Consider the following 26,497-nt stretch of genomic DNA (forward strand, 5'->3'; position numbering starts at 1 on the left):
ATAATAATAGTAATTTTATATTATTATTATTATCATTATTATATCTCAAATACTATCTCATAATTATGAGTTAGCTAAGTCAAAACTATGAGATGCAATTTTTATAAAATGGTGGGGCTTCCATACTTATCTGAAATGAAAGTGAAAGTCATTCGTGCAAACTGCGTGTCACTCCCAGCAGCAGTACAGCAAAACCAGCAGCACAGCAAAGGTAAGAATCAAGCTTTTTAACTATTTGGTTGTTGTCAGTGAACATTAGGTGATGTATAGTAACGAAAACAGCTTCAACTAATAAAGGGAACTTCTGGTCTTGATACTTCTGACATTCCTTTCCTGTGTAAATACGTAACAAGAAGACAAAAGGCACTTTGCGGTTATTGTTAAGGGAAAAGGAACGACAGCAGTGTAAACATGTGACCACTTTTGCTAGAGTCCCGTTAGAGTCGCGTTAGCATCTCTCGCGGTCTTTAGGGCGCAGTTAATGGGTTTGTGCGTGTCGGGGCGTGTGTGTGTGTGTGTGTGTGTGTGTGTCTGTCTGTAATGGGGAGTAGAGAGGAGCGGGAGGTGGACGTTGTTTTTCACTGCTCTGGCATCAAAGCTGTCACTGCGTCAGATGTTCTGATGTTTATGTACCTGTTCTTTTCTGGACCACAGCTACACAAACAGTTCGTCAATCCAGGTCCGGTAACCTAGATGTTTTTAGTAAACAAAACGATTTTTATGCCTATAGAGATAGCTCAATAAATTATAAAATCTTTAAAAAACTTAAATTATTTCGAGAAATCATTTGGGAGTAGAGCGTGCGGGCGCTATCACGGGCTCGAGTGATTACCCGTCCCGCATATCTTGCTTCTGTCTTACAACCCACTTTCCTTTCTTACCACTCTCAAACAAAGGCCAAAAGAAACGAAAAAAACTTAAATAAATCATTTCAAAAACTGAAACTTATGGATATATCTCACACACACACAATAAATTTCAAATGTATATTTGTGCGCATTTTGATGATTATTGATGATGATGATTATTCAAATCATAATCATCTTTCTAATAATGATTATGGTTTATTGTATACAATATTCTAATTGTCTACCAGACAAGTAGAATATTTCATGGAACCAATATAAAAGGCATCTTAAACACAGAAAGAATATTATGACCTAATAATTGGGAAAACTCATGAACTGAGAAATTGGTAGGCACTCTCCAAATGAAGGCTAAGCCACTATAGTCCATTGTGAAAGAAGCATTGATATGCTTGCTAATTCAAGTACATCGATGGAAAGTTGAATGGAAGGAAAATCTGAAGAAAATAAAAACTGAACTTGGGACCTGTCCGCAATGCCAATAGATTTATGACCAAGGTCTGCTAGTTTGGCAAGTAGACTTACCTGATCTGGATCCTATGAAAATAGAGAATTTGTAAAGTATTATTTTTGATAATTTTCTAATTTATTGAAAAACTTATTTTAAAAAATAACAACTGATGAATGGTTGGATCTTATGTTGTTCTATATGTTTGTTTCTGAAGGAGCCAGAAGATGCCCTGTCTTTCAAGTGAGTCATCGTCTCAGGTCATGCAAATAAGGAACATGCTCTGATTTTCTCTGCTCTCTTCACGTTTCTCTCTGCTTTACAATTTGCTAAACAGCACCAGTTAAAGTCGAGACAATCACCACCGGGGTGACTCATGGCGCCGATGTAGAGCTGATGGACCAAGTGAGAAGTAGTGTTAGGCTGGAGGGCACAAACCAGGATGGAGAGTGCACCATTGTTTTCTGCCCCATCATCTCCCGTGTTGGTTCAGATGTGGAGGCAGCCATGCAAAACATGCCAAGTAAGTAATCAGGTAACATTTTTCCTTTTGGTTTGCTGAAAAACTAAATTATAAATTAGGCAAAGCTACTCTTAGTTAATGCAAAAAAAGCACATTTTAAATGCTGATTTAATTTATAAAGGGGGAAAAAGTCAAACTAGTCTGAACCCATAAGGAAAAAGTATGTACCTTTTTGATGTAAAATCACAAATTAACCAAAATTTCTTTACAGTGGAGTTCAGTTTTACTCATCACGCCTGGCCTGTTGCATTAAGAAATCACATGAGCATATAAGTAATCTAATAGATCTCAGTAGATCAATCGATCTAAATAAATTGAAGAATAGGTGAGAAACAAAATCACTGACATCCTTCCATCTGGAAAGGAGTCTAAGGTTGGGGTGAGACAGAGACTTAACCTTAAGGTCAAATATTGACTTAAACATAAATAATTTTGACTAATTGAAGCTATTTATCTTCCTTCTTAGGTGATTATTCAGTAAAAAAATATTTATATTCACATAAGACATTCTTATATTTATTTGAGCCGAGTGATTATCCAAACCTCATAGTAGAAAATGTTTTTGTATTTTGAAAAAAAATCACAAATGTTTCTTTTCCACCAAGTTAATCTAACAAATTGTAGCAATACTTACAATAAAGACACCAGTGTGACATCAAATCACTTTTATTAGCAATGAATGTCTATAAGATTACAGATCAAACCATAGAAAATTACTCTACAGATTTTCTCAAAAGAGACACTGAAATCAGAAGTACTACAGTTCTCCAATTTCCTACAGTTGGTATCAAAGCTATGACAATTTGCACTGTCAGAATTATCACTGTCCTCTTCAGAAGCTGTAACCACAACAGCAGACACTAATTTATTGTATCTATAAAATACTTACCATAGTTAAAGCACAATTTAGCAAACATAGCTGAAATGGTTTTGTGAACATTTCAGCTAAGTAAAGGAAAGTCAAAGGAAATCTGTTGTTTTACATCACTGTAAAACATTTGAAGGTGGCATAACTTGAAAATGAAAGTTCACTTGCTGCCTTGAAAATTAAAATAGATTTCATTGGAAAACTGTTTTTGATTTAAGTCAGAAATTAAAGTTCAAGTTGATAGATAATTTAAAACAGTTATTCCACATCATAAATGCAAGAAAACTGCCTTCACCTAGTTACACGTTTGGATTATTTTCACTTGGATTGTTGAATTATTTTAAGTTCTTGGATTTTTAATTCTTGGTTCAATTTACATGAACAAAATAATTGATCTGATAATGGATTTTATTAAACACTATGCTGAATTTTGCTGGGTAACATTTATTTTGAAAAGAGATGAAGTAACGTTAAAACACATTATCTTCACACATTGCAAACTGACAGTTCCATTAAAGTCAATATTTGCTTTCATAACATAAGAGACAAATCAATGTATCACACTTCCATCTCATCCACGTTGCAACCCAGGACACAAACACATGCCCCTAAGCATCCTGGGAAATATAAATAGTCCACTCCCAGTAACTGCTGCAATATAACCAAACATGGTTTAGGCCAAATGTGCCTAAACCATAATTAGGCACATATTGAATGAAGGTGAATTGTATTCCTAAAATGTGCCTAACTTGTGTGTGCCAATTTTAAACTTGTTGGACTTGTTCAACAAGTTTTGAAAAAGTCCAACAAGTTTTCTGTTGATAAAAAGATGTTTGAGGTTAAATTTTTACATTTTTGTATCTGTGGTAACAATCTGTTAGACATTTGTAGTGTTAAATATTTGGACTGAAACATCATGGTGTGTAGATACAGACTGAACTAGTCATATTTTTTTCTGCTTTTGTACAGCCCATAAAAAAGTCATCCTGGTTCTGATGCACCACACCCGAGATCCAGACTACTCCACCGCTGGGAGGAGCTGGTCAGAAGTCTATCCGAACGTCGACTTAGAAGTTCATGTCCTCTTCCATGAAAGTGTGTCAGGGTTACTAACCTGTTCTAAAAACACAGATGCAGTCTATCAAATGCAAACATATTTTCAACCAAGTGGAACTAACTCTCTGCTTAGGTATGTGATCCTTGGATTTCTGATTCTTTTTGTAGTTGTGTTGTTGTTTTCACTGTTGGTGTATTTTTTGGAGGTAAGAGAAAAATCAGCAAACGGAACCAAATAAATCAGAAAGTAATATTGTTCAGGATTAATGTCTGAGTTCCTGTTTGTACAAATGGAAACATGTACGGAACAAGAAGGTTTGGGGTTCAAATCCTAGAGTTAGCATGTTAGCATGTTTCTCTCCAGGTACCAAGACTTTCTTCTAAAGTCCAAAAAATCATGAATGTTCCATTAAACTGTGTTCATGTAATTTGTTCAGTCATTTATGAATTTTTCTGGTTTAAATGTGAAAACAAAGTTAAATTTAAATCCCCAATGTCTTTAATCTATACAGGCTTTTCTCACTGATCTGTATGGGTGTGTTGGATTGTGTTGATGTTTTTTTGTGAAGGGCCTTCAGACACGTGTTGTGTATAAAAAATGGAAATGAGTTAAAATAGACAGAACTGCAACGGATTTTAAGACATGTAACAAACATCCACTTATAAATGTTTTGGCTGTTCAATAATAGAATTGTATTAATAAGTAGTCTAATATCTTCTGGTTTTCAATTATTGCTTTGGTGGCCATGTTGCTGTTTTGATGCTATGCATGTAGCTGTAGGTGTTTCAACATCAGTATATTCTGTAAATTGTACTCCGTTTCCTAGTTAAATAAAGGTGTAAATAATTTAATACATTTCTTTCCTTTTTTACAAAAATTTCATCATTGTGGAAAATATTGGATATTTCGAACTGAAATTTTCTTGTTTTTCCAGAAAGATTCTGAGATTAATCTCAAAATGTCTGTTTTTTTCTCATCTACTGTGGCTTTTATATGCTGTCATCATTTTTAATAGAGATAATTATAAGGTCTGTAACTAATTGCATTTTAATGAAAAACTATATACTGATAAGCATCATTTTCTATTCAGAAACTCTTTCTGTTATTAATTATTTAATAAATAGATATATAGACTCAACAACAATGCTATATATTGTTCTAAAATGTTACTTAGGTTATTGCTAAAGTACCATTCATCTTTTAAGTGCATCAGGAACAACTGATCATTCATGTAACTTATTTGAAAAAAATATTTCTTTAGAAATATGGACACTGATATCAGTGTTGTGGACGTCGGTGCTCATGTTCAGCACTGAGATGCACTTTCAGACTTGAATAGCTTCATGGACAGTCCAACTCCTCTTAGCACAACTTGAATACAACACTGGTCTTTTCCTGTGTTACTTGAAGATAAGCGGCTTTGTTGTCCACGCTTGTTACTTCCTCAGACTCCAACTCATCTCAGCTCTCTGTCCGTGAAGTCATGTCCCAAATCAATCATCCGTCTCACCGCTCTCAGGATCAAAGTATCAACATCTGAACATGTTTGGATTTCGTGACTATAGTTCTTCACAGGAAGGATGTGGCTTTCTGGAATCCCCAAGCTTGAATGTAACTCAGAAATCTACAGAAAAAAATCAAACATTTGTTTTCTTTTTGAGTCAGTTGTTAAAAGTGATTGAGTTTCTTAAAAGTCCAACTGAAACTTACTTTTTTCTTTAAATTCTTGCTCCTGTAGACATTTCTTAAATTAATCTTGGTATCATTACACGCCCAGTCAATGTTTGTGAGAACAGCCAGTTGAGGAACACCTATGGATACAGAAATGCATCTGTTATGAGAAGAGTGACATTTATATTAAAGCTGAGGAAAAAAATATTGCCAGTAATTCAAGTCAAACTCACATCCAGAATCATTATGACAGAGTGAATTTTTTTTGTGTCATTATTTCAGCCTGTGGCTCAAGAAGCAAAATGTAGTGAATGCCTTCAACTCATCTACATTGTTGATTATGGTGTCACTAATATTCCTCTTGGCAACAATCTATAGATCACACAAGGAGTTTAGATGAAAACAACTGATAGCCATAATATATGGCTATCAATGTGTCCAGTCGGTGGCGCTGTAACACGGCCACAGAATCACACAAAAATGCAGAACCTACCATGTTTGCTATTCGTGAGAGTGAGGCGAATGCGGCACAAACAGAGAGAGATGGAGCTACAAGACATGGCTGGCATGAAACTTTTAAAACTCTGGAGACCTGGTTTCAAAAATGACAATTTCTGGTCTCCAAAGACACCAAATCCATGTGGTCGAACAGAATAAACCTCAAAAAAAAACCTCTGGCAGATGCACCTAAAATGGTCTATATGTGGGTTATTCTATATAAATCTGTTTGGTATCAGCTTCACTTTTGCACTGAATTACTAAAATGAATCCCACTTTCCATGATAATCCAAGTTAAGTTTAATATGGATCAATTTAGACATTTCTTTTCCAGCAAGGTTCTTTTTTCTTGAATTATTAAAAAATAAACATACTTCTGTTTTTTTTTTTTAATTAATACTCTTCTCCAGGTTATGGTTTGTTTCTTACCCAATTTCTGAGCAGTGTCTCCGATGTCCCTCAGTTTCTGTAAAATGGAGGACTTAATTTCTGGTGCATTCACATTATGAACACAAACCATAACATGGACTCTGTCATTTAGAGATGGGGATGAGTTGTAGCCGGGATCCCAATTAGACAGTGGAGCCAGCGGATTAAACTGTAAAATGTGAAATAATGGTCATTTATGAATCTAAGGATTTGACAGATAAATTAAGCTTTTACTGTTTTGCTGACAATGTTACTAGAAGTTGGAAGGAATAGGAATTTTTAGCTAAATATACCTTGTAGCCCTCCTTTACGTGCCCCATCATAGCCAGCTTGATGTCGTGAGTGTGGATTCCTCTTCCATGTCCTTCCTCCAGGCCCATGGTGTCATTCAACACAAGGCAGTGATAGTTTCCTTTGCCTCCTTTTCGGATTCTATGAGTTAAATACTAACAGACAATATGTCAGAAAACCATCAAGACAAAAAAACAGCAAAAGAAAACCACCAATGTACTAAATGAATTACTGACGTTTCTCCCTAGCTCCTTAGTTCAAGCATTATTTTCTGGGACAAATAACAAATGATCAAAAATCTTGTGTTATCAGACATAATGTAAAATTTATATCGACCAGTTTAGGGCAGGTTCCTCTGAACATTTTTAGAAGCTTCCAGCTTATTGGAGATGGTTCTAAAATATGTGCTTACTTTAATTATAGGTTTTAATGTTTGAAACTATGTCTGAAACCGTTTCTGTGTTGCCCCCCGGACAAACTTATTCATGTGATTTTAACTGTTTTTCATATTTAATCTAAACACTGCAACTGTGAAATTGAGGTTTTTGTGACATTAGCAGAACATTAACAAATGATGGTTTCCAATTTAATTAAACAATGACATTTTTGAACGACATAATCCTTTCCTTTTAGCTTAGGGGAAAGGGTCAGAGGTCAATATTTGGTGAAATAATCCTTTTAATTACTCTTTCCCTTTGCAGCTGGGTTCCTCTGAAAGGTATCTTTCGACTGCTAAAATCTGATGCTACTCCATTTTTAAAAAAGGAAGCTCCTGTCTTCTTCAGTGGTTCTCAGTGCAGCGCCCCCACAGGCGAGGAGGTTTGTAAAGAGTCGGTATCATTTGACACGGAGCAGTGTGAACGTGAACCGCACCAGCTGAAAATGTAACAAATGTCGCAATTTCGTCCAAGACTACTGGAGTATCAGGTATGAAAACACTCTCTCCTCCTTCTGAATTTTGTCTTTGTCAATGTCACCTGCTGGCCATAATAGGCATTACTTCATGTAAATAAAGGCAGTCAATCATAGTAATGTGTTTTTCTTTAATTGGAAAACAATATCTGTTGAAAATATCCAGACAAATGTAGCCTGACCTTTAGTCTCTTTCACTTGTGAAACTTCGGAGATGAAGCTTATTGGACCATCTACATATTCATCCTCTCTCTCCCTCAACTGTGTTTCAACCAGCATCCACATATTGTTGAATGTTTACATGTACAGCACCTTACCTTTTAAAACCATAAAATATCTAAGTGATACAAGACGGTTTCTATTTTGTGTCTTAAAACAAAGAAAAGTAAATATTCACCTTCTTGGAAAAACTTTGGCCGGAACTGTTAGCAGCATTGGCCAGAGCTTCACAGGTCACTCTCCTTCGCAAAGCATTACTGACAGAGGTGATGAAGCTGGACTTCCCGGCACCGACCGGTCCATACAGCAGAACTCTGATGTGTCTGACTCCATGTACTGGTCAAAAATTGTCCACATGATGCAGATACATCTCATGTTCTCTGCAAAAGTGAGGAAATAAAAGGCAAATAGGACAGAAGTTTAACTGGACATAATTAGTTTACAGTACATTAAATGCACTGTTTTAATGTGAATTATATAGAATATTATTTCTACATTTCCTAAGTCTAAATAACTTAATTACAGATGAAGATAATTGTTTGCTAGACGTCAAAATAAGGCGAGAGAACCATTAATGGCATGAAAACACATTCACTCACCCCCAGGAAACGTGCATCCAAGGATTGTCAAAAACTGTAAAAGAGAGATTTAGAGTAATTTATTTTCTTAAAAGTCAATCTGCTAAAAGTGCATTGAGCAAATAAAAACAAGATTAAAAATAAGAACGGTGAGTAAAGAGTCTAAGAGGTAAATCACAATGCTCAATTTTATTTTCAGGGAAAGCATACATTTGCGTCAGGAAGTTAAACAATTCCAACATGCTGGGAAGACAGGAGTTATTGACACAGATTTCTAATACTTACAGAAAAAATATGACGTGCTTTACAAAAGTATGAAAGTTTAAAAAAAAAAAAAGTAAAGTTTGCTAAGCTACATTATAGCAGAAAACATTTGACTGCCACTTTGTTAGGTTTCATCTTGTTAGTACTGAGTTGGACTCCCTTCTTCCTTCTCTGTGTGTCATGAACCTTCATCAGGTATTTTAGTCCATATTGACATGATAGCATCACAGTTACTGCAGATTTGAAGGTTTCATCATAAATCTCACCTTCTGTCACATCCCAAATGTCCTTTATTAGACTAAAAGCTACTAAGATCCCCAAAGTTTGTCCAGGAATTTCTCTTCCTATCCTTACATTTACTTTCTTTTGCTTCTGTTGCTTCATATGTTCAACATTTTGGATATTTAGTGTCATTTTGCATAATTTAACAATCTTTGAAATCAACAATTGCTTTTTTCCTCTTTTTATACCATTCTATGTAAAGGTGAAAAGATCAGCAGTTCCTGAAATTCCAGGATATCTAGCAGGAGTAACCATGGTACTATCAGACTCACTTCATCACCCTTTCTTTCCCATTTTGATGCCCATATTAAACTTTAGGAAGTCAGCTTTCATTCTGAGTTCCTGCTATCTGACTGGTGGATTTGCTCTCTGTGGAAACATAATTGCAAGAGTGTACCTAATAAAGTGGCCAATGTGCATACATGCATGTGACTTGATAGTATTTACTTACGTGGTATTGAAGCTTGTCCTCCTATGGGATGATGAAAATGATGTCTACTCTGATGAAGGACAGAAAAATAATAAAGCATTGTTTAACTTCCAATCCAACATTATGTCTTTTTTATTTTACAACAGATCTGGATTTATATCCAGAGATGATAACTTAATCAGTTCAAGACTATTTTTATTTTTATAACATGAAGTTTAGGAAGTCGAAGAAACCAAGATTGAACAAAAATAAGAGCTTGACATGAAAAAACGTTTATTTCAACTTGTTCCGGTTTAACTGGAGACCTTAAAACACAAAGTAAAACTTATACTGTGACGTTTTCGGATTTGGGAGAAATATTCTTGAAAATGAGGCAAAAGCATATTCTGGATAGACATTATCAGGTTGAGTCTAGCTCCAAAATTTAGTAAAAGTATAAAATATTTATTCCGGATGTGTGTGTGAAAAGTACAGGTCGTAAATACACTTGACGGTACAGGTTCGGTTAGTGAAAGCAGCTTCCGCATTAACACCATCAGGTCCGAACGACGGATTCAGAACAGGATGTGTTTCTGTGTTCTGAAATGATTTTATAAAATAAAGAAGACAAGTCTTTTCTACCTTTGTCCTTAAACGACTTTTCTTTTCCATCTTCTTCTTCTTCTTCTTCTTCTTCGTGTGAGAGGAGGGTGAGTGGAGAGCGGAAGAAGAGTGAAAGAGAGAGCGAGTGTGTACTTTTCTATCTTTGTTTGTCTTACTGTTTTTCACTAGGTGTTTTGTTTTTCATTTGTTTAATTGTGTTTTTGTGTTAGTTGGTCACGTTTTAGGGGGGTTTTTCGTTTAGTTTAGGTGTGGCCGTCGGGCGTGCCTGGCTTGCCGGCGTCTGACGGCAACAATGGTGGGTGTTGTCGGTGGTGGGTCTTTCTCCACGCTGACACGGAAGAACGGTATCAAGGTGGGTGCTGGTTCTCCGTGCAGCGTGGAGGAAGTTTGTTTGGCTGTAGGGGAAATGATTGGACACGGGAATATAAGGTCGGCGGCACGAATGAATGGAGCGGTGGTATTGTTTGTTGCAAAAGTGGAACATGCACAACAGGTGGTGGAAAAAGGTGTGTCGGTGAATGGGTTATTTTTACAAGTTACACCGCTCACGCTACCAGCCACTAAGATAATGTTGTCAAATATACCCCCTTTTATCAGTGATGAGTTCTTGATAAAAGAATTGTCGAGGCACGGCAAAGTGGTGTCACCGATCAAAAAAATCCCTTCCGGGTGTAAATCACCGCTACTGAAACATGTTGTTTCTCATCGGAGACAATTATTCATGATTTTGAATAAAAAAGATGAGGAAATGAATTTGCGGTTTCACGTTAGAGTGGATGATTTTGATTATGTGCTGTTTGCAACATCAGGTCAGATGAAATGTTTTGGATGTGGACAGGAGGGCCACGTAATAAAAATGTGCCCGGATAAGGCAGAGTCGGCCAGGCCGGATTCAGCAAAGCAGCAACCCGCTGCTGCTGAGCAGAGTGGGGGAACAGGCAGCGAGGTTGTTGTGGAGGGGGAACTTGCTGCTGCTGCAGCAGCGGAGAAACCAGCTGCTGCTGAAGCGGCGGGGGAACCCGACGCCGCGGTGGGGGATTTGGGGGCAGTGGAGGAGGTGGTGGTGGAAGCCACTGTTGAGGGGTCAATAGAGGATAGTAGTAGGAGTGTGTATGCGGCAGAAGATGAGAGCACGGTGGTGTGTGGAGGTGGGACAATTGGTGATGCAGGTGAGAGTGTAGAGGGGGGAGGAGGTGATGTACAAGAAGAGCAGGAGGGAGTGCAGGATGATGTGGAGCATCTAGTGTGTGGAGACAAGGGGGAGAGAGGGGAAGTGCAGGCGCATGAACAGGTTGAAGGAAAATATAGTGAAAAGTCAGTTAAAGGAGGTGGAGAAGAGAAGGATATGGGTGGGGCGGAGAAGGAGATGGATTTAGAGGTTTGTTATCCAGCAAAGAGGCGAAGCAAAAGGAGAAATGTGGTTACTGCTGAACAGGCTAGTAAGCAAGCTAGTAAGTTAGCTGTAGAAAGGAAAGAGGTGTCGGAGAGCAGTGATGAAGAGAGCTGGTTTTCCGACACCAGTGAGGTTTCAATGTCACAAGCAAGCAAAGAACCAAGGTACCCGGTAGAATTATTCAAGACCTTTTTAAAACAAACAAAAGGATTAAAAGGAATAAAACTTGAAAGCTATTTCCCTGATCTAAAAATATTTTATTTCTCTGCGAGGCATTATGTAAAACACAAAGAGGTGTCAGGTTTTACAAATACAGAGGTTTTTAGGTTAAAGAAAATAATGACCAAAGCCAGAAAACAGTTTTAATGATACACAGTAACTTTTTAATATTTTTATTTTTTTTAAATTGTTTTTGGCATGTTGTCTTTAGCCTTTTACCCATCATGGATTCTTTTAAGATAGCATCTTTGAATCTTAACGGGGCGCGGGAGGCAAAAAAAAGGGCATTAGTGTATCAAATGTTGAATCAAAAAAGAATAGATGTCATTTTCTTGCAAGAAACGCACAGCGATCTTTTGATCGAAACAGACTGGAGAAGAGAGTGGAGGGGGGAGGTGATTCTGAGTCACGGCACCTCCAAGAATGCAGGAGTGGGCTTTGTTTTTTCTAAAGCTTTTATCCCACTTTCTATTGAAACTGAGCACGTTATACAAGGGAGGTGTCTCTTAGTAAAGATGAAGTTTGATTTTTTTAACATGGTTTTTATTAACATCTATGCTCCAATCGTCAATGCAGAGAAGAAACGTTTTTATGAAAAAATTGGGGAAAGATTGGAAAATTGTGAGACTGAAGATTATGTTTTTATAGGTGGGGATTTTAATTGCACAGAAAACGAGTTTTTAGATCGTAATCACGCAGAGCCGCACCCGGCAGCCCAACATGTCTTGAAGCAGCTGGTCTCGTCTCATAGCCTGGTGGATGTATGGAGGAGGATGCATGCAGGCTTCAGGCAGTATACATGGTCCCACATCAAGGAAGGTAAAATCTCTTTAGCTCGTTTAGATCGTTTTTATTGTTTTAAGCATCATTTTAATGTGTTTAAAACATGCCAGATCGTACCTGTGCCCTTCACAGACCATTCGTTACTTTTAGGAAGTGTTTTTATTAGAAACATTTTACCGAGAAGTGCGTATTGGCATTTTAATTCTGCATTGATATACGATCAGAGTTTTAAAGAGGTTTTAACTTATTTTTGGACCGGTTTTAGAGAAACAAAGGCTGATTTTAGTTCAATCAAACAGTGGTGGGACTATGGGAAGGTCCAGATTAGACTGCTGAGTCAGCAGCACACTGTCAATGTCACTCGTGACATCACTGAATCTATCAGAGATCTGGAGATGAGTATAGTGGATTTGGAGCGACTTAGTGACACCACAGGAAATCGAGAGTATTTTGAAGCTCTCAAATCAAAAAGGCTAACTTTAGCCAACCTGCTGGAGAGTAAGGTACAAGGCGCGTTGGTCAGGTCCCGGATGCAGAACATCACAGAGATGGATGCTCCCTCTGGCTTTTTCTTTGGTCTAGAGAGGAAACAAGGTCAGAGGAAGATGATCCACTCATTGCTGTCGGACACGGGGCAGCACCTGAGCGAACCGGGGCAGATAAGGAGGAGGGCTGTGGAGTTTTATCATTCTCTGTTCCGGAGCGAATATGATGAGAGTGAGAGAATGATGGAGGAGTTCTGCGAAGACCTACCTCAGATCTATAAGGAGATCAGTACCGATCTGGAGCGCCCGCTGGGCATACAAGAGCTCCACACAGCCCTCCAGAGCATGCAGGGCCAGAAGTCCCCGGGCGTTGATGGGCTAACAGTCGAGTTTTTCAAGGCCTACTGGGACCTTCTGGCCCAAGACATGCTCGAAATGTACAACGAGAGTCTAGCCACCGGTTCGCTCCCCACATCCTGTCGCAGGGCGGTCATCACCCTGCTGCCAAAGAAGGGCGACCTGCAGGAAATAAAAAACTGGCGCCCCGTGTCCCTCCTCTGCACGGATTACAAAATCCTTTCGAAGGCTCTGGCCACGAGACTAGGGAAAGCCATGGAGCAAGTCATCCACCGGGACCAGACCTACTGCGTCCCCGGCAGGTCCATGGTGGACAATGTCTATCTAATTCGGGACATTTTGGAAGTCTCCAGTTCATTGGGTTTACAGACAGGCTTGATTTCATTAGATCAAGAAAAGGCGTTTGACCGCGTCGAACACGACTTCCTCTGGAAAGTAATGAGGAGGTTTGGGTTCGGCGAGGGTTTTATCGCCAAGATCCAGGTGATGTACAGTGACATTGAGAGTGTGCTGAAGATCAACGGTAGCCTGTGTGCCCCTTTTAGAGTGTGTAGAGGCGTCCGACAGGGCTGTGCGCTCTCGGGGATGCTCTACGCACTCTCCCTGGAACCCCTTCTCTTGAAAATACGCTCAGAAATTCATGGTCTGGTTTTACCTGGTTTTAACAACAAGTTGATTTTATCCGCCTATGCTGACGATGTTGTTGTTTTTATTAAAGATCAACATGATGTCAACATTTTAATCGAGATAATAGAAAAATTCTCCGTCTTGTCTGCTGCGAAGGTGAACTGGGGAAAGACCGTAGCTTTGGCCGTGGGCGAGTGGCCCGGTGGGCTACCAGTTCTCCCTCAAAGACTCCAGTGGAAGAGAGACGGTTTTAAATATCTTGGTGTTTTTTTAGGTGGAAAGGATACTGTAAAAAGAAACTGGGAAGACTTGGAACAAAAAATACAGAATAAACTGGCAAAATGGAAATGGTTGCATAAACAAATGTCATATCGAGGAAGAGTGCTGGTTCTGAATAATTTGGTGGCGTCACAATTGTGGCACAAGCTTGCTGTTTTAGATCCTCCATCAGGACTACTAGTAAAAATACAGTCAGAGATGGTCAATTTCTTCTGGAACAACCATCACTGGGTGCCGCAGTCCGTTTTGTTTTTATCCAGAGAGGAGGGGGGCCAGGGCCTTGTCCACCTGGCCAGTAGAGCCGCTGTTTTCCGGTTGCAGTTTCTGCAAAAGTATCTAACAGGATCCCCTGTGTGGAGGGATGTGGCCAGCTGCATTCTGAGACGTGTAAATTTTCTAGGGCTGGATGCTGCTCTGTTTTTAACAAATTTTAGCCTTTTAAAGTTAAAGGGAATTCCTCAATTTTATCAAAGCGTTTTTAGATCGTGTGCATTTTTTAAATTGCACAGACCAGATAAGAATAACTCTCTGTATTGGCTTTTAGAAGAACCTTTGATCTGTGGAGCAAGATTGGATGTCAGCGATAACGCCGTTCCGGGTTTTTCTGAAGTGTTGTCTGAGTCCAGAACGGTAACTCTCCGGCAACTGATCCAGGCGTCCGGACCGGACTTTGATAATGCCCAGGAGGTTGCCTCGGTCATTGGAATACGGTCCGTCAGATTGACGAGGCGCTTCTTGGAGAGGGTGAAAAATCGGTTGACCGCCGAGGAGAGGAGGCTCCTACAATGGTACGAGAAGGAGGAGTGCCTGCCGGATTCCACTGACCCGTTCCCTGAAATGTTTCTAGAACCGGATTTTGAGGAAGACAGTGGTCCCCTACTGCAGAGCACAGACTCGAAGATGGACCTGTGTAAAACAGGTCCAAAAATACTGTATAGATACTGTACAAAACTCTTAAACAAAAGGACCCTCCAAAAAAGAGAAGTGAGTGTGTGGGACAGCAAGTTCGGAGGACAGAAAACTCACTGGAGAACCTTGTACAAGCCTCCAATCAAGAAAAGGACTGGTGACCTTCAGTGGAGGATCCTTCACGGAGCCATTGCCACCAATTCTTTTTTATCTGTCATCAGTCCTGGGGTTTTAAACGAGTGTCCTTTTTGCAAGATGTCCGAGAGTGTTTTTCATGTTTTTATAGATTGTGCACGGCTAACTAGTTTTTTTAATCTTTTATCGACTTTTTTTAGTTTTTTTCATATGGTTTTTTCTAATGCTGTCTTTATCAATGGAGTACATCATAGTAAAACCACTAGTTTTAAATCCCGGATTTTAAATTATTTAATTTCCGAAGCCAAAATGGCTATTTATATTACTCGACGGGACAGAATGCAGGCTGGACCTCAATTTGATGCTGCGACTCTGTGGAAGGTCAACGTCAAAGCCAGGTTGAGGTTAGAGTTTTGTTTCCACAGAGCCACTGGGAATTTGTCGGGTTTTTTAAGCTTGTGGGGTTTTCAAAATGTATTGTGCACCATTTCAGACCAGAAGGAATTATTTTATAACAAATTGTTATTGTGAATATGTATATTTATTTTTTATGTATTGATTAGTGCCTTGATTTAAGGAAATAATGTGACAAAAATAGGTTTATTGTATAATAAATGTTTTGTGAAAAATCAAAAATCTTCTTCTTCGTGTGAGAGGAGGGTGAGTGGAGAGCGGAAGAAGAGTGAGAGAGCGAGTGATTGTATCTTTTCTATCTTTGTTTTGTCTTACTGTTTTTCACTGGGTGTTCATATTACTTGTTTAATTGTTACTTTGTGTTTAGTTTAGTCACGCTTTAAGGGGTTTTGTGGGTTTGGGGGTGGCCGTCAGGCCGGCGTCTTCGGACGCCATGGTGGTTGGTGCTGGGAATGTTTTGTCCTCCACGCTGACACGGAAGAACGGCGTCAAGGTGGGTGCCGGTTCTCCGTGCAGCGTGGAGGAAGTTTGTTTGGCTGTGGGTAAAGACATTGGGTATGAGGCAATTAAATCGGCGGCTAGGATGAACGGGGCGGTTGTTTTGTTTGTTGAAAAGGTGGAACAGGCTCAGCACTTGGTGGAGGTGGGCGTTTCTGTTAATGGCTTGTTTTTGCATGTTTCACCTTTAACTTTACCGGCGACTAAAATTACACTTTCAAACGTTCCTCCGTTCATTAGTGACGAGTTTTTAATTAAAGAACTGTCACGACACGGAAAAGTGGTGTCGCCGATTCGAAAGGTTTTATCTGGTTGTAAGTCACCTCTGCTTAAACATGTTGTGTCGCACAGACGACAGCTGTTTATGTTATTGAATAGGAGGGATGAGGAGCTAGATTTAAGGTTCCATGTTAAGGTTGATGGATTTGATTATATGTTGTTTGCTACTTCGTCACATATGAAGTGCTTTGGGTGCGGTCAGGAAGGCCACATTATAAAAATGTGTCCAGGCAGAGCCGAGCCGGCCCAGCCGGCTTCAGCAGAGCAGCAGCAGCCTGCTGCTGCTGAGCGGGAAAGAGAGCCACTGGGTGAGGCTACGGCGGCGGAGGATTCCGCTACTGACGCGGGTGGACCCGCGTTAGCGGAGGGGGAGCCCACTGCTGACGCGGAAGTACCTCCGGTGGTGGTAAGAGAGGATGTTGACAGCATTGTTGGGAATGATAGCACGGTAGAAATGAGTGTGTGTGAGAACATTAATGAGAGCAGTGTGTTGAGTGGTGACGGTGAGAAAGGTGAGAAAGGTGAAGGAGTACAGAAAGATAGTGAGCAGAGAGAGCAGGAAAGGGTGAGGGGTGAGAAGGAACAGTTAGCGGGTGGAGCTCAGGGTGAACAGAGAGAAATGCAGGTAGATGAACAGGATGAAGGAAAGAGTAGTGTAGAGGGGGTGGAGGGAGATGTAGTGGAGAAAGAGAAAGGACTGACAGATGATGAGAGAGAGGTGGAAGCTTCTGCCCCAATAAAAAGAAGGAGCAAAAGAAAGAACGTGGTGGCTGCTGCACAAGCTAGCAAACAGGCATGCAAGCTAACTGCAGAAAAAAAAGACGGGTCAGATAGCAGTGATGCTGAGAGCTGGTTTTCAGACACCAGCGATGTATCGGTTACTCAGTCAAGTACCAAAGAACCGAGATACCCTGTTGAGGCTTTTCGCATCTTTTTACGCCAAACGAAAGGCTTGAAAGGTGTTAAACTCGAGAGTTATTTTCCAAATCTGAGAATGTTTTATTTTTCTGCCCGATATCACATAAAGAACAGAGAGTTGTCCGGTTTTACGGACACAGAAGTGTTTAGACTGAAAAAAATAATGTCTAAGGCCAGAAAACAATTCTGAACATTATGATGTATGACAGGATTTCATTTTTTTCCTTAGTTTGTTGTGTGTTTTTTTTTAACCTCTTACCCAGTATGGATTCTTTTAAAGTGGCATCTTTAAATCTTAATGGGGCGAGGGAGGCGGGAAAACGGGCATTAATTTATCAAATGATGAACCAGAAAAAGATTGACATCATTTATTTGCAAGAAACACATAGTGATTGTAATACTGAAACGGACTGGGGTAGAGAGTGGAGAGGAGAGGTGGTGTTGAGCCATGGCACCTCACGGAGTGCGGGAGTAGGCTTCCTCTTTTCCAAAGCTTTCACCCCGACTTCCATGGACATTGAACACGTTGTTCAGGGGAGGTGTCTTTTAGTTAGAGCTTGTTTTGATCATTTTAGCCTGGTTTTTATTAATGTTTATGCTCCCATTGTCAATACAGAGAAAAGGCGTTTTTTTGAGAAAATTGGGGAAAGGTTGGGAGATTGTGGGTCAGAGGATTATGTTTTTATAGGTGGGGATTTTAATTGCACTGAAAATGATGTTTTAGATCGAAACCATGCAGAGCCGCATCCGGCAGCCCAACACGTTTTGAGGCAGCTGGTCTCGTCTCACGGCCTGGTGGATGTATGGAGAAGGATGCACGCAGGCTCCAGGCAGTACACATGGTCCCACATTAAAGAGAACCGTATCATTTTAGCTAGACTTGATCGTATTTATTGTTTTAAACATCATTTTAATGTGTTTAGAACATGTCAGATTGTGCCGGTGGCCTTCACGGATCATTCGTTGCTTCTAGGTGCTGTGTTTATTAGAAACATCTTACCTAGAAGCGCGTACTGGCATTTTAATTCGATTTTAACTCATGACTGTAGTGTTAAGGAAGTTTTATGTCATTTTTGGATTGGTTTTAGACAGAAAAAGTCTGATTTTACCTGTCTGAGACAATGGTGGGATTATGGGAAGGTCCAAATTAAGCTGCTGAGTCAACAACACACTGTTAATGCCACTCGAGACATCACCGGATCTATTAGAGATCTGGAGATGAATATTGTGGACTTAGAACGCCTTAGTGACTCCACTGGAAATCGAGAGTATATTGAAGCTCTTAAATCTAAAAGGCTAGTCTTAGCCAACCTGTTGGAGAATAAAGTCCAAGGCGCATTGGTCAGATCTCAGGTGCAGAACATCGCAGAGATGGATGCTCCCTCCAGCTTTTTCTTCGGCTTGGAGAGGAAACACGGGCAGAGGAAGCAGATACATTCGTTGATGTCGGACGCGGGGCAGCAACTGAGTGAGCCGGGACAGATCAGGAGGAGGGCGGTGGAGTTCTACAGTTCCCTATATCGTAGTGAGTACGAGGAAGATGAGGAATTGTATGAGGAGTTTTGTAGTGAACTGCCTCAGGTCTCTGAGGAGACTAACGCTGACCTGGAACGCCCTCTGGGGCTCCAGGAGCTCCACGCCGCTCTCCTTAGTATGCAGGGTCAGAGGTCCCCGGGCGTTGACGGGCTCACTGTAGAGTTCTACAAGGCCTACTGGGACCTTCTGGCCCAAGACTTGCTCGAGGTGTACACCGAAAGTCTGCAAACCGGCTCACTCCCCCTGTCGTGTCGCAGGGCGGTGATCACCCTGCTGCCCAAGAAGGGCAACTTACAGGAAATAAAGAACTGGCGCCCCGTGTCCCTCCTCTGCACCGATTATAAAATCCTCTCCAAGGCCCTGGCCACCAGGTTAGGGAAAGCTATGGAGCAGGTCATCCACCGGGATCAGACTTATTGCGTCCCCAGCAGGTCCATGGTAGATAACATTTACCTAATTCGGGATGTTTTGGAGGTCTCTGGTTCATTGGGTTTACAGACTGGCTTGATTTCATTAGATCAAGAAAAGGCATTTGACCGCGTTGAACACGGCTTCCTCTGGAAAACCATGGGGAGGTTTGGGTTCGGCGAGGGTCTGATCGCCATGATCCAGGTGCTGTACAGTGGCATTGAAAGTGTGTTGAAGGTCAACGGTAGCCTGTGTGCTCCTTTTAGGGTGCGTAGAGGCGTCCGACAGGGCTGTGCGCTGTCGGGGATGCTCTACGCACTCTCCCTGGAACCCCTCCTCCGGAAAATTCGCTCAAATGTTCATGGTTTGGTTTTACCTGGTTTTATAAACAATAGAGTTTTATCTGCTTATGCTGATGATGTTGTTGTTTTTATTAGAGACCAACAGGATATCAGTGTTTTAACCAAGATTACGGACCAGTTCTCTGTTTTATCTGCTGCGAGGGTGAACTGGGGCAAGAGCGAAGCCCTGGCTATCGGTGAGTGGTCCACGGGGCTCCCGGTTCTCCCTCAAGGTCTGATATGGAAAAGAGATGGTTTTAAGTACCTTGGTGTATTTTTAGGCAGTAAAGAAATTGTAAAAAAGAACTGGGAAAACACTGAACAAAAAATACAAAACAAACTGTCAAAGTGGAAGTGGTTGCACTCGCAGATGTCGTATCGAGGCAGAGTGCTTGTATTGAATAATCTTGTCGCTTCCCAGCTGTGGCATAAACTGGCGGTGTTGGACCCACCATCCGGCCTACTTATGAAGGTCCAGGCAGAGATGGTCAAGTTCTTCTGGAACGGTCTACACTGGGTGCCGCAATCTGTGTTGTTTTTACCGAGAGAGGAGGGGGATCAGGGCCTTGTCCACCTGGCTAGTAGAACGGCGACATTTCGTTTGCAGTTTGTACAGAAGTATTTGACGAGATTTCCTGTGTGGAAAGATGTGGCCAGTTGCATTCTTAGACGTGTGAACTTTCTTGGGCTGGATGCTGCTTTGTTTTTTACTGATTTTAGTTTTTTAAAGTTAAAAGGGCTGCCCCAGTTTTATCAGAGTGTTTTTAAATCGTGTGCCTTTTTTAATTTACACAGATCAAACACGAATGATTCACTGTATTGGCTTTTAGAGGAGCCATTAGTGTGCGGCGCACGGCTGGATGTAGCAGACAGCACAGTGCCGGGTGTCGCTGGAATGCTGTCCAGGGCCGGAACAGTGACCCTGCAGCAACTGATACAGGTGGCTGGACCGGACTTTGAAAACGTCCAAGAGGTCGCTTCGATGCTGGGGGTCCGGTCTGCCAGATTTACGCGACGTTTTCTGGAAAGAGTGAGAGAGCGCCTGACGGCTGAGGAGAGACGACTCCTGCAGCAGTACGTCGCAGAGGAGTGTCACCCGGATCCGTCTGATTCTTTTCCAGATGTGCTTTTAGATCCGGACTTTGAAGAAGACGGCGGCCCCCTCCTTAAGGGGAAAAAACTGGATCTGTGTAAGACAGACTCGAAAGTACTGTACAGATGTTACACTAAGATTCTGAACAAAAGGACTCTGTACAGAAGGCCCGTTAGCGTGTGGACCGACAGGCTCAGAGGATCTCGGCCACAATGGAGGACTTTGTACAAGCCTCCAATACGAAAAAGGACTGGCGATATGCAGTGGAGGATACTGCACGGTGCCATTGCCACAACCTCGTTTTTGGCGATCATCAGTCCCGGCGTGGTGAATGAGTGTCCTTTCTGCAGGTTATCTGAGAGTGTTTTTCATGTTTTTATAGATTGTGCACGATTACCTGTGTTTTTCACTGTGCTGTCGACATTTTTTAGTCTTTTTAGTGTAGTTCTCACCAGTTCTGTTTTTATTAATGGGTTTCCTCACAGTAAAGCCACAAGATTTAAGTCACGGATTTTAAATTATTTATTATCAGAAGCCAAGATGGCTATTTATTTAACTCGACGTGATAAGATGCAGGCTGGACCTCATTTGAGTATTATTGATGTGTGGAAGATTAACGTAAAAGCCAGACTGAGGCTGGAGTTTTGCTTTTACAAAGCTACCGGGAACCTCAAAGAGTTTGTGGACCTGTGGGGGTTTGAAAACAGACTGTGCTCCATTTCAGAACAGAACGAATTAGAATATAACAAATTATTATTATAAATGTCACTTATTGTGCTGTTGATTGTTTGATTTGATTTTTATTGTTTAATAAATGTTGTGTTAAAAATCAAAAATCAAAATCTTCTTCTTCGTGTGAGAGGAGGGTGTTTGAGGAAGAGCGGAAGAAGAGTGAGAGAGCGAGTGATTGTATCTTTTCTATCTTTGTTTTTTCTTACTGTTTTTTCACTGGGTGTTTGTGTTACTTGTTTATTTGTAATTTCGTGTTAGTTTCGTCACATTTTAAGGGGTTTTTGTGGGTTCGGGTGTGGCCGTCAGGCCGGCGTCTTAGGACGCCATGGTGGTTGTTGGTGGTGGGTCTTTCTCCACGCTGACACGGAAGAACGGCATCAAGGTGGGTGCTAGTTCTCCGTACAGCGTGGAGGAAGTTTGTTTGGCTGTGGGTGAGGTGATTGGGCACGGGGCAATTAGGTCGGCAGCACGGATGAATGGAGCGGTGGTGTTGTTTGTGGAGACAGTGGAGCAGGCTCAGCGTTTGGTGGAAGTGGGCGTGTCTGTCAACGGCTTGTTTTTACATGTTTCGCCTTTAACTTTACCTGCAACTAAGGTAATGTTATCAAACGTCCCTCCTTTTATTAGCGATGAGTTTCTGATAAAAGAGTTGTCACGACACGGTAAAGTGGTGTCGCCGATAAGGAAGGTTTTATCTGGCTGTAAGTCACTTTTACTGAAACACGTTGTATCGCACAGAAGACAACTGTTTATGATATTAAACCGTCAGGACGAAGAACTAAATTTGAGGTTTCATGTTAAAATAGATGATTTTGATTACATGTTGTTTGCCACTTCTTCCAACATGAAGTGTTTTGGTTGTGGACAAGAGGGACACATTAAAAAAATGTGTCCAGACAAGGCTGGGCCGGCCCCACCGGGTTCGGCGAAGCAGCAGCCCGCTGCTGCTGAGCAGGAGGGGGCCTCACCTGGTGAGGCTAGTGCAGCGGGGGAACCCGCGGCCGCTGCGGAGGAACCCGCGGCGGCGGCGGAGGAACCCGCGGTGGCTGCGGAGGAACCCGCTGCAGAAGAACCAGCAGACGGTACTGTTGAGGTGTCAGTGGTGGACAGTGGGATGAGTGTGGGTGTGGGAACGGAGGGGTGCACGGTGGTGTGTGGTAATGGGGTGAATGGTGGTGAGGGTGAAAGTGTAGAGGGAGAGAGGGACGGTGTGCAGGGAGAGCAGGAGGAGGTGAAGGGCAGTGAGGAGCATTTACTGTGTGGAGATCTGGGAGGGAAAGGAGACGTGGAGGTAGGTGGACAGAATGGAAGAAAGAACAGTGTGGAGTCAGTTTTTGGAGCTGGAGTGGAGGGAGAGACAGGTGAGGCAGAGGAGGAGATGGAGCTGGAAGCTTCTGCCCCGATAAAGAGGCACAGTAAGAGAAAGAATGTGGTGGCTGCTGTGCAGGCCAGCAGGCAGGTCAGCAAGCTGGTTGCTGAGAGGAAGGAGGTATCAGACAGCAGCGACGCTGAGAGCTGGTTCTCCGATACGAGTGGAAGCGTCTGTGTCACAATCTGGTCTTAAAGAACCACAGTACCCTGCAGAATCTTTTAGAACCTTTTTAAAACAAACTAAAGGTTTTAGAGGAATAAAAATTGAAAGCTACTTTCCTAATTTAAGATGTTTTTATTTCTCAGCAAGGCATCATATTAGGAACAAAGAAGCATCAGGGTTATTGGATCAAGAAGTTTTTAGGTTGAAGAAAATAATGTCCAAAGTCAGGAAACAACTTTGATCAAAATGATGCACAGTAACATTTTATCATTTTTATTTTTGATAGTTTTTTGGTGTGTTGGGTTTAGCTTCTTACTCAACATGGATTCTTTTAAAATAGCATCTTTGAATCTTAATGGGGCGAGGGAAGCTGAGAAACATGCTTTAATTTATCAAACACTAAATCAAAAGAGGATTGACGTTATTTATTTACAAGAAACTCATAGCGATCATTTAATTGAAACAGACTGGGGCAGAGAGTGGAGGGGGGAGGTCATTTTAAGCCACGGCACCTCCCAGAGTGCAGGGGTGGGCTTCCTGTTCTCCAAAGCTTTCACCCCAAACTCAATAGAAGTAGAACATGTCGTTCAAGGGAGGTGTCTTTTAGTGAAAGCAAAGTTTGATATTTTTAGTCTGGTTTTTATTAATATTTATGCTCCCATTACCAATGCAGAGAAAAAGCGTTTTTTTGAACAACTTGGGGAAAGGTTGGGTGATTGTGGGTCTGAGGATTATGTTTTTGTAGGCGGGGATTTTAATTGTACAGAAAACGAGTTTTTAGATCGTAATCATGCAGAGCCGCATCCAGCGGCCCAACATGCTCTGCGGCAGCTGTTCTTGTCTCACGGCCTGGTGGACGTATGGAGGAGGATGCATGCAGGCTCCAGGCAGTACACATGGTCCCACATTAAGGAAAACCGAATCTCTTTAGCTTGACTTGATCGTTTTTATTGTTTTAAACACCATTTTAACGTGTTTAAAACATGCCAGATTTTACCTGTGGCTTTTACCGATCACTCGTTGCTTTTAGGTAGTGTTTTTATTAGAAACATTTTACCTAGAAGCGCTTGTCCCTCCTCTGCACCGACTACAAGATCCTCTCCAAGGCCCTGGCCACGAGGCTGGGGAAAGCTATGGAGCAGGTCATCCACCGGGATCAGACCTATTGCGTCCCCAGCAGGTCCATGGTAGATAACATCTACCTAATTCGGGACGTTTTGGAGGTCTCCGGTTCATTGGGTTTGCAGACTGGCTTGATTTCACTAGATCAAGAAAAGGCATTTGACCGCATTGAACACGGCTTCCTCTGGAAAACCATGAGGGGGTTTGGGTTCAGCGAGGGTCTTATTGCCAAGATCCAGGTTCTGTACAGTGACATTGAGAGTGTGCTGAAGCTCAACGGTAGCCTGTGTGCTCCTTTTAGGGTGTGTAGAGGTGTTCGACAGGGCTGCGCACTCTCGGGGATGCTCTACGCACTCTCCCTGGAACCCCTCCTCCAGAAAATACGCTCGAGTGTTTATGGTCTGGTTTTACCTGGTTTTAAAAGCAATGTGGTTTTATCTGCCTATGCCGACGATGTTGTTGTTTTTATTAAAGATCAGCGAGATGTCAGTATTTTAACTGAGATCACGGAAAAGTTTTCCACTTTGTCTGCTGCGAGGGTGAACTGGGGGAAAAGCGAAGCACTAGCTGTCGGCGAGTGGTCTGACGGGCTCCCAGTTCTCCCTCAGGATCTTTTATGGAAGAAAGATGGTTTTAAGTATTTGGGTGTGTTTTTAGGCAATAAAACTACTATGTGTAAGAACTGGGAAAATATTGAACAAAAAATACAAAACAAGGTGTCAAAATGGAAGTGGCTGCACTCACAGATGTCATACCGGGGCAGAGTGCTGGTTTTAAACAACCTCGTTGCTTCGCAACTGTGTCACAAACTTGCTGTGTTAGACCCACCATCTGGCCTACTTGCAAAGGTCCAATCAGAGATGGTCAACTTCTTCTGGAACGGTCTACACTGGGTGCCACAGTCTGTTTTGTTTTTATCAAGAGAGGAGGGGGGCCAGGGCCTTGTCCACCTGGCCAGTAGAACAGCTACTTTTCGTTTCCAGTTCCTCCAGAAGTACTTGACAGGTTCCCCTGTATGGAAAGATGTGGCCAGCTGCATTCTCAGACGTGTTAATTGTCTGGGGCTGGATGCTGCTCTGTTTTTAACCGATTTTAGTCTTTTAAAGTTAAAAGGGTTACCTCAGTTTTATCAAAGTGTTTTTAAATCATGTGCTCTTTTTAAACAGCACAGATCAAGGACGCAAATTTCTCTGCATTGGCTTTTAGAAGAACCACTAGTGTATGGAGCGCGACTAGATGTCCGTGACGGCGCCACACCAGAACTTGCCGAGGCGCTGGTCAGGTCTGGAATGGTGACCCTGGGACGGTTGGTGCGAGTGGCTGGACCGGATTTTAAGAACATCCAGGGAGTCGGCTCACTGCTGGGGATCCGGTCCGCCAGGCTAACTCAGCGCTTCCTGGACCGGGTGAAGGTAAAGATGACGGCTGGGGAGAGGCGGCTCTTGCAGCTGCACGCCACAAAAGACTGCCTGCCCGATCCGACTGACCCATTCCCGGACCTGTTTATAATTCCGGAATTCGGAGAGGACGGTGGTCCTCTACTTCAAAGTCCGGACGAAGGACTGGACTTGTGCAAAACGGGGCCAAAGATGCTGTACAAATATTGTGTAAAAATCCTGAACAAAAGAACTCTCCACAAAAGAAATATCCGTGTGTGGAGCGACAGACTCATAAGTCAGAAACCTCAGTGGAGGACTCTGTATAAACCTCCGATAAAAAAACGGACTGGTGATTTACAGTGGCGGATTCTTCACGGCGCCATCGCCACCGACTTGTTTTTATCGGTCATCAGTCCTGGGGTTTTAAACGAGTGTCCTTTTTGCAGTTTGTCTGAGAGTGTTTTTCACGTTTTTATAGATTGTGTACGGTTAACTGGCTTTTAAAATTTTTTAATGAGCATTTTTAGCCTTTTTAGCGTGGTTTTTACCAATTCTGTTTTTATCAATGGTGTACATTACAGCCGATCCACTAGTTTTAAATCCCAGCTTTTAAATTTTTTAATAGCCGAAGCCAAGATGGCTATTTACCTGACTCGACGGGACAAAATGCAGGCTGGACCTCAACTCGACGTGGTGGCTCTGTGGAAGGTTAACATCAAGGCCAGGTTGAAGCTGGAGTTTTGTTTCCACAGAGCCACCGGGAATTTGAAGGGTTTTTTAGAACTGTGGGGTTTTAACAATGTGTTGTGCACTATTTCTAATCAGGGAGAACTAAAATATAACCAGTTGTTATTGTAACTATTTATTGTGATTTTTTTTAGTATCCTTGATCTGATTATGTATTGTATTGTTCAATTATTGTATAATAAATGTTTTGTTAAAAATCAAAAAAAAAAATCTTCTTCTTTAGTTTTTTTTTTTTTTTTCTGCATGGCAACCAACTTAAGGTGCATTTACCGCCACCTACCAGACTGGAGTGTAGTCATCAATGATCTCAGAGGGAATTTAATAATACATGCCTCAATGATACGCACGAATGTGCAAATTCACATCCACA

General features: G+C 41.7%; 1 protein-coding gene and 1 long non-coding RNA gene across 4 annotated transcripts; one reads left to right on the plus strand and one right to left on the minus strand.

The window, feature by feature from the left end:
- Nucleotides 1–95: 95 nt before the first annotated feature.
- LOC116722932 (uncharacterized) lies at nucleotides 96–4,613 on the plus strand. Its single transcript, XR_004339862.1, has 4 exons — nucleotides 96–211; nucleotides 1,532–1,557; nucleotides 1,652–1,837; nucleotides 3,675–4,613. It is a non-coding gene; the product is annotated as an uncharacterized LOC116722932 (long non-coding RNA).
- LOC116722929 (interferon-induced protein 44-like) lies at nucleotides 2,488–10,012 on the minus strand. 3 transcript variants are annotated; one of them, XR_004339861.1, is made up of 9 exons: nucleotides 9,958–10,012; nucleotides 9,358–9,406; nucleotides 8,382–8,415; nucleotides 7,961–8,162; nucleotides 6,654–6,806; nucleotides 6,361–6,529; nucleotides 5,473–5,573; nucleotides 3,244–5,386; nucleotides 2,488–3,123 (listed from the first exon to the last, which is right to left on the minus strand). XR_004339861.1 is itself a non-coding variant. In XM_032567357.1 (8 exons), the coding sequence occupies exons 5-8, from the start codon at nucleotides 6,738–6,740 to the stop codon at nucleotides 5,219–5,221; spliced, it is 525 nt and encodes a 174-aa protein (XP_032423248.1). In that variant the 5' UTR covers nucleotides 6,741–6,806; nucleotides 7,961–8,162; nucleotides 8,382–8,415; nucleotides 9,358–9,406; nucleotides 9,958–10,012; the 3' UTR covers nucleotides 2,488–5,218. The 3 variants fall into 3 exon arrangements, 2 of the variants coding, with proteins under 2 accessions (XP_032423248.1, XP_032423249.1); XM_032567357.1 differs by having other exon boundaries at nucleotides 2,488–5,386; XM_032567358.1 differs by having other exon boundaries at nucleotides 2,488–5,386; nucleotides 9,358–9,401; nucleotides 9,958–9,975.
- Between the last annotated feature and the right edge of the window lie 16,485 nt (nucleotides 10,013–26,497).

The sequence above is a fragment of the Xiphophorus hellerii genome, chromosome 7 (genome assembly GCF_003331165.1).
Source record: "Xiphophorus hellerii strain 12219 chromosome 7, Xiphophorus_hellerii-4.1, whole genome shotgun sequence".
NCBI lineage: Eukaryota > Metazoa > Chordata > Actinopteri > Cyprinodontiformes > Poeciliidae > Xiphophorus > Xiphophorus hellerii.

What these genes read in the sequence shown, in the direction of transcription:
- LOC116722929 (XM_032567357.1), bottom strand. Translation starts at nt 6,740, where the DNA reads ATGGGCCTGGAGGAAGGACATGGAAGAGGAATCCACACTCACGACATC. An exon ending in AGACACTGCTCAGAAATTGG is followed by an intron (nt 5,574 to 6,360) that starts GTAAGAAACAAA and finishes CTGTATCCATAG; the next exon opens with GTGTTCCTCAACTGGCTGTT. An exon ending in GCAAGAATTTAAAGAAAAAA is followed by an intron (nt 5,387 to 5,472) that starts GTAAGTTTCAGT and finishes TTTTTTCTGTAG; the next exon opens with ATTTCTGAGTTACATTCAAG.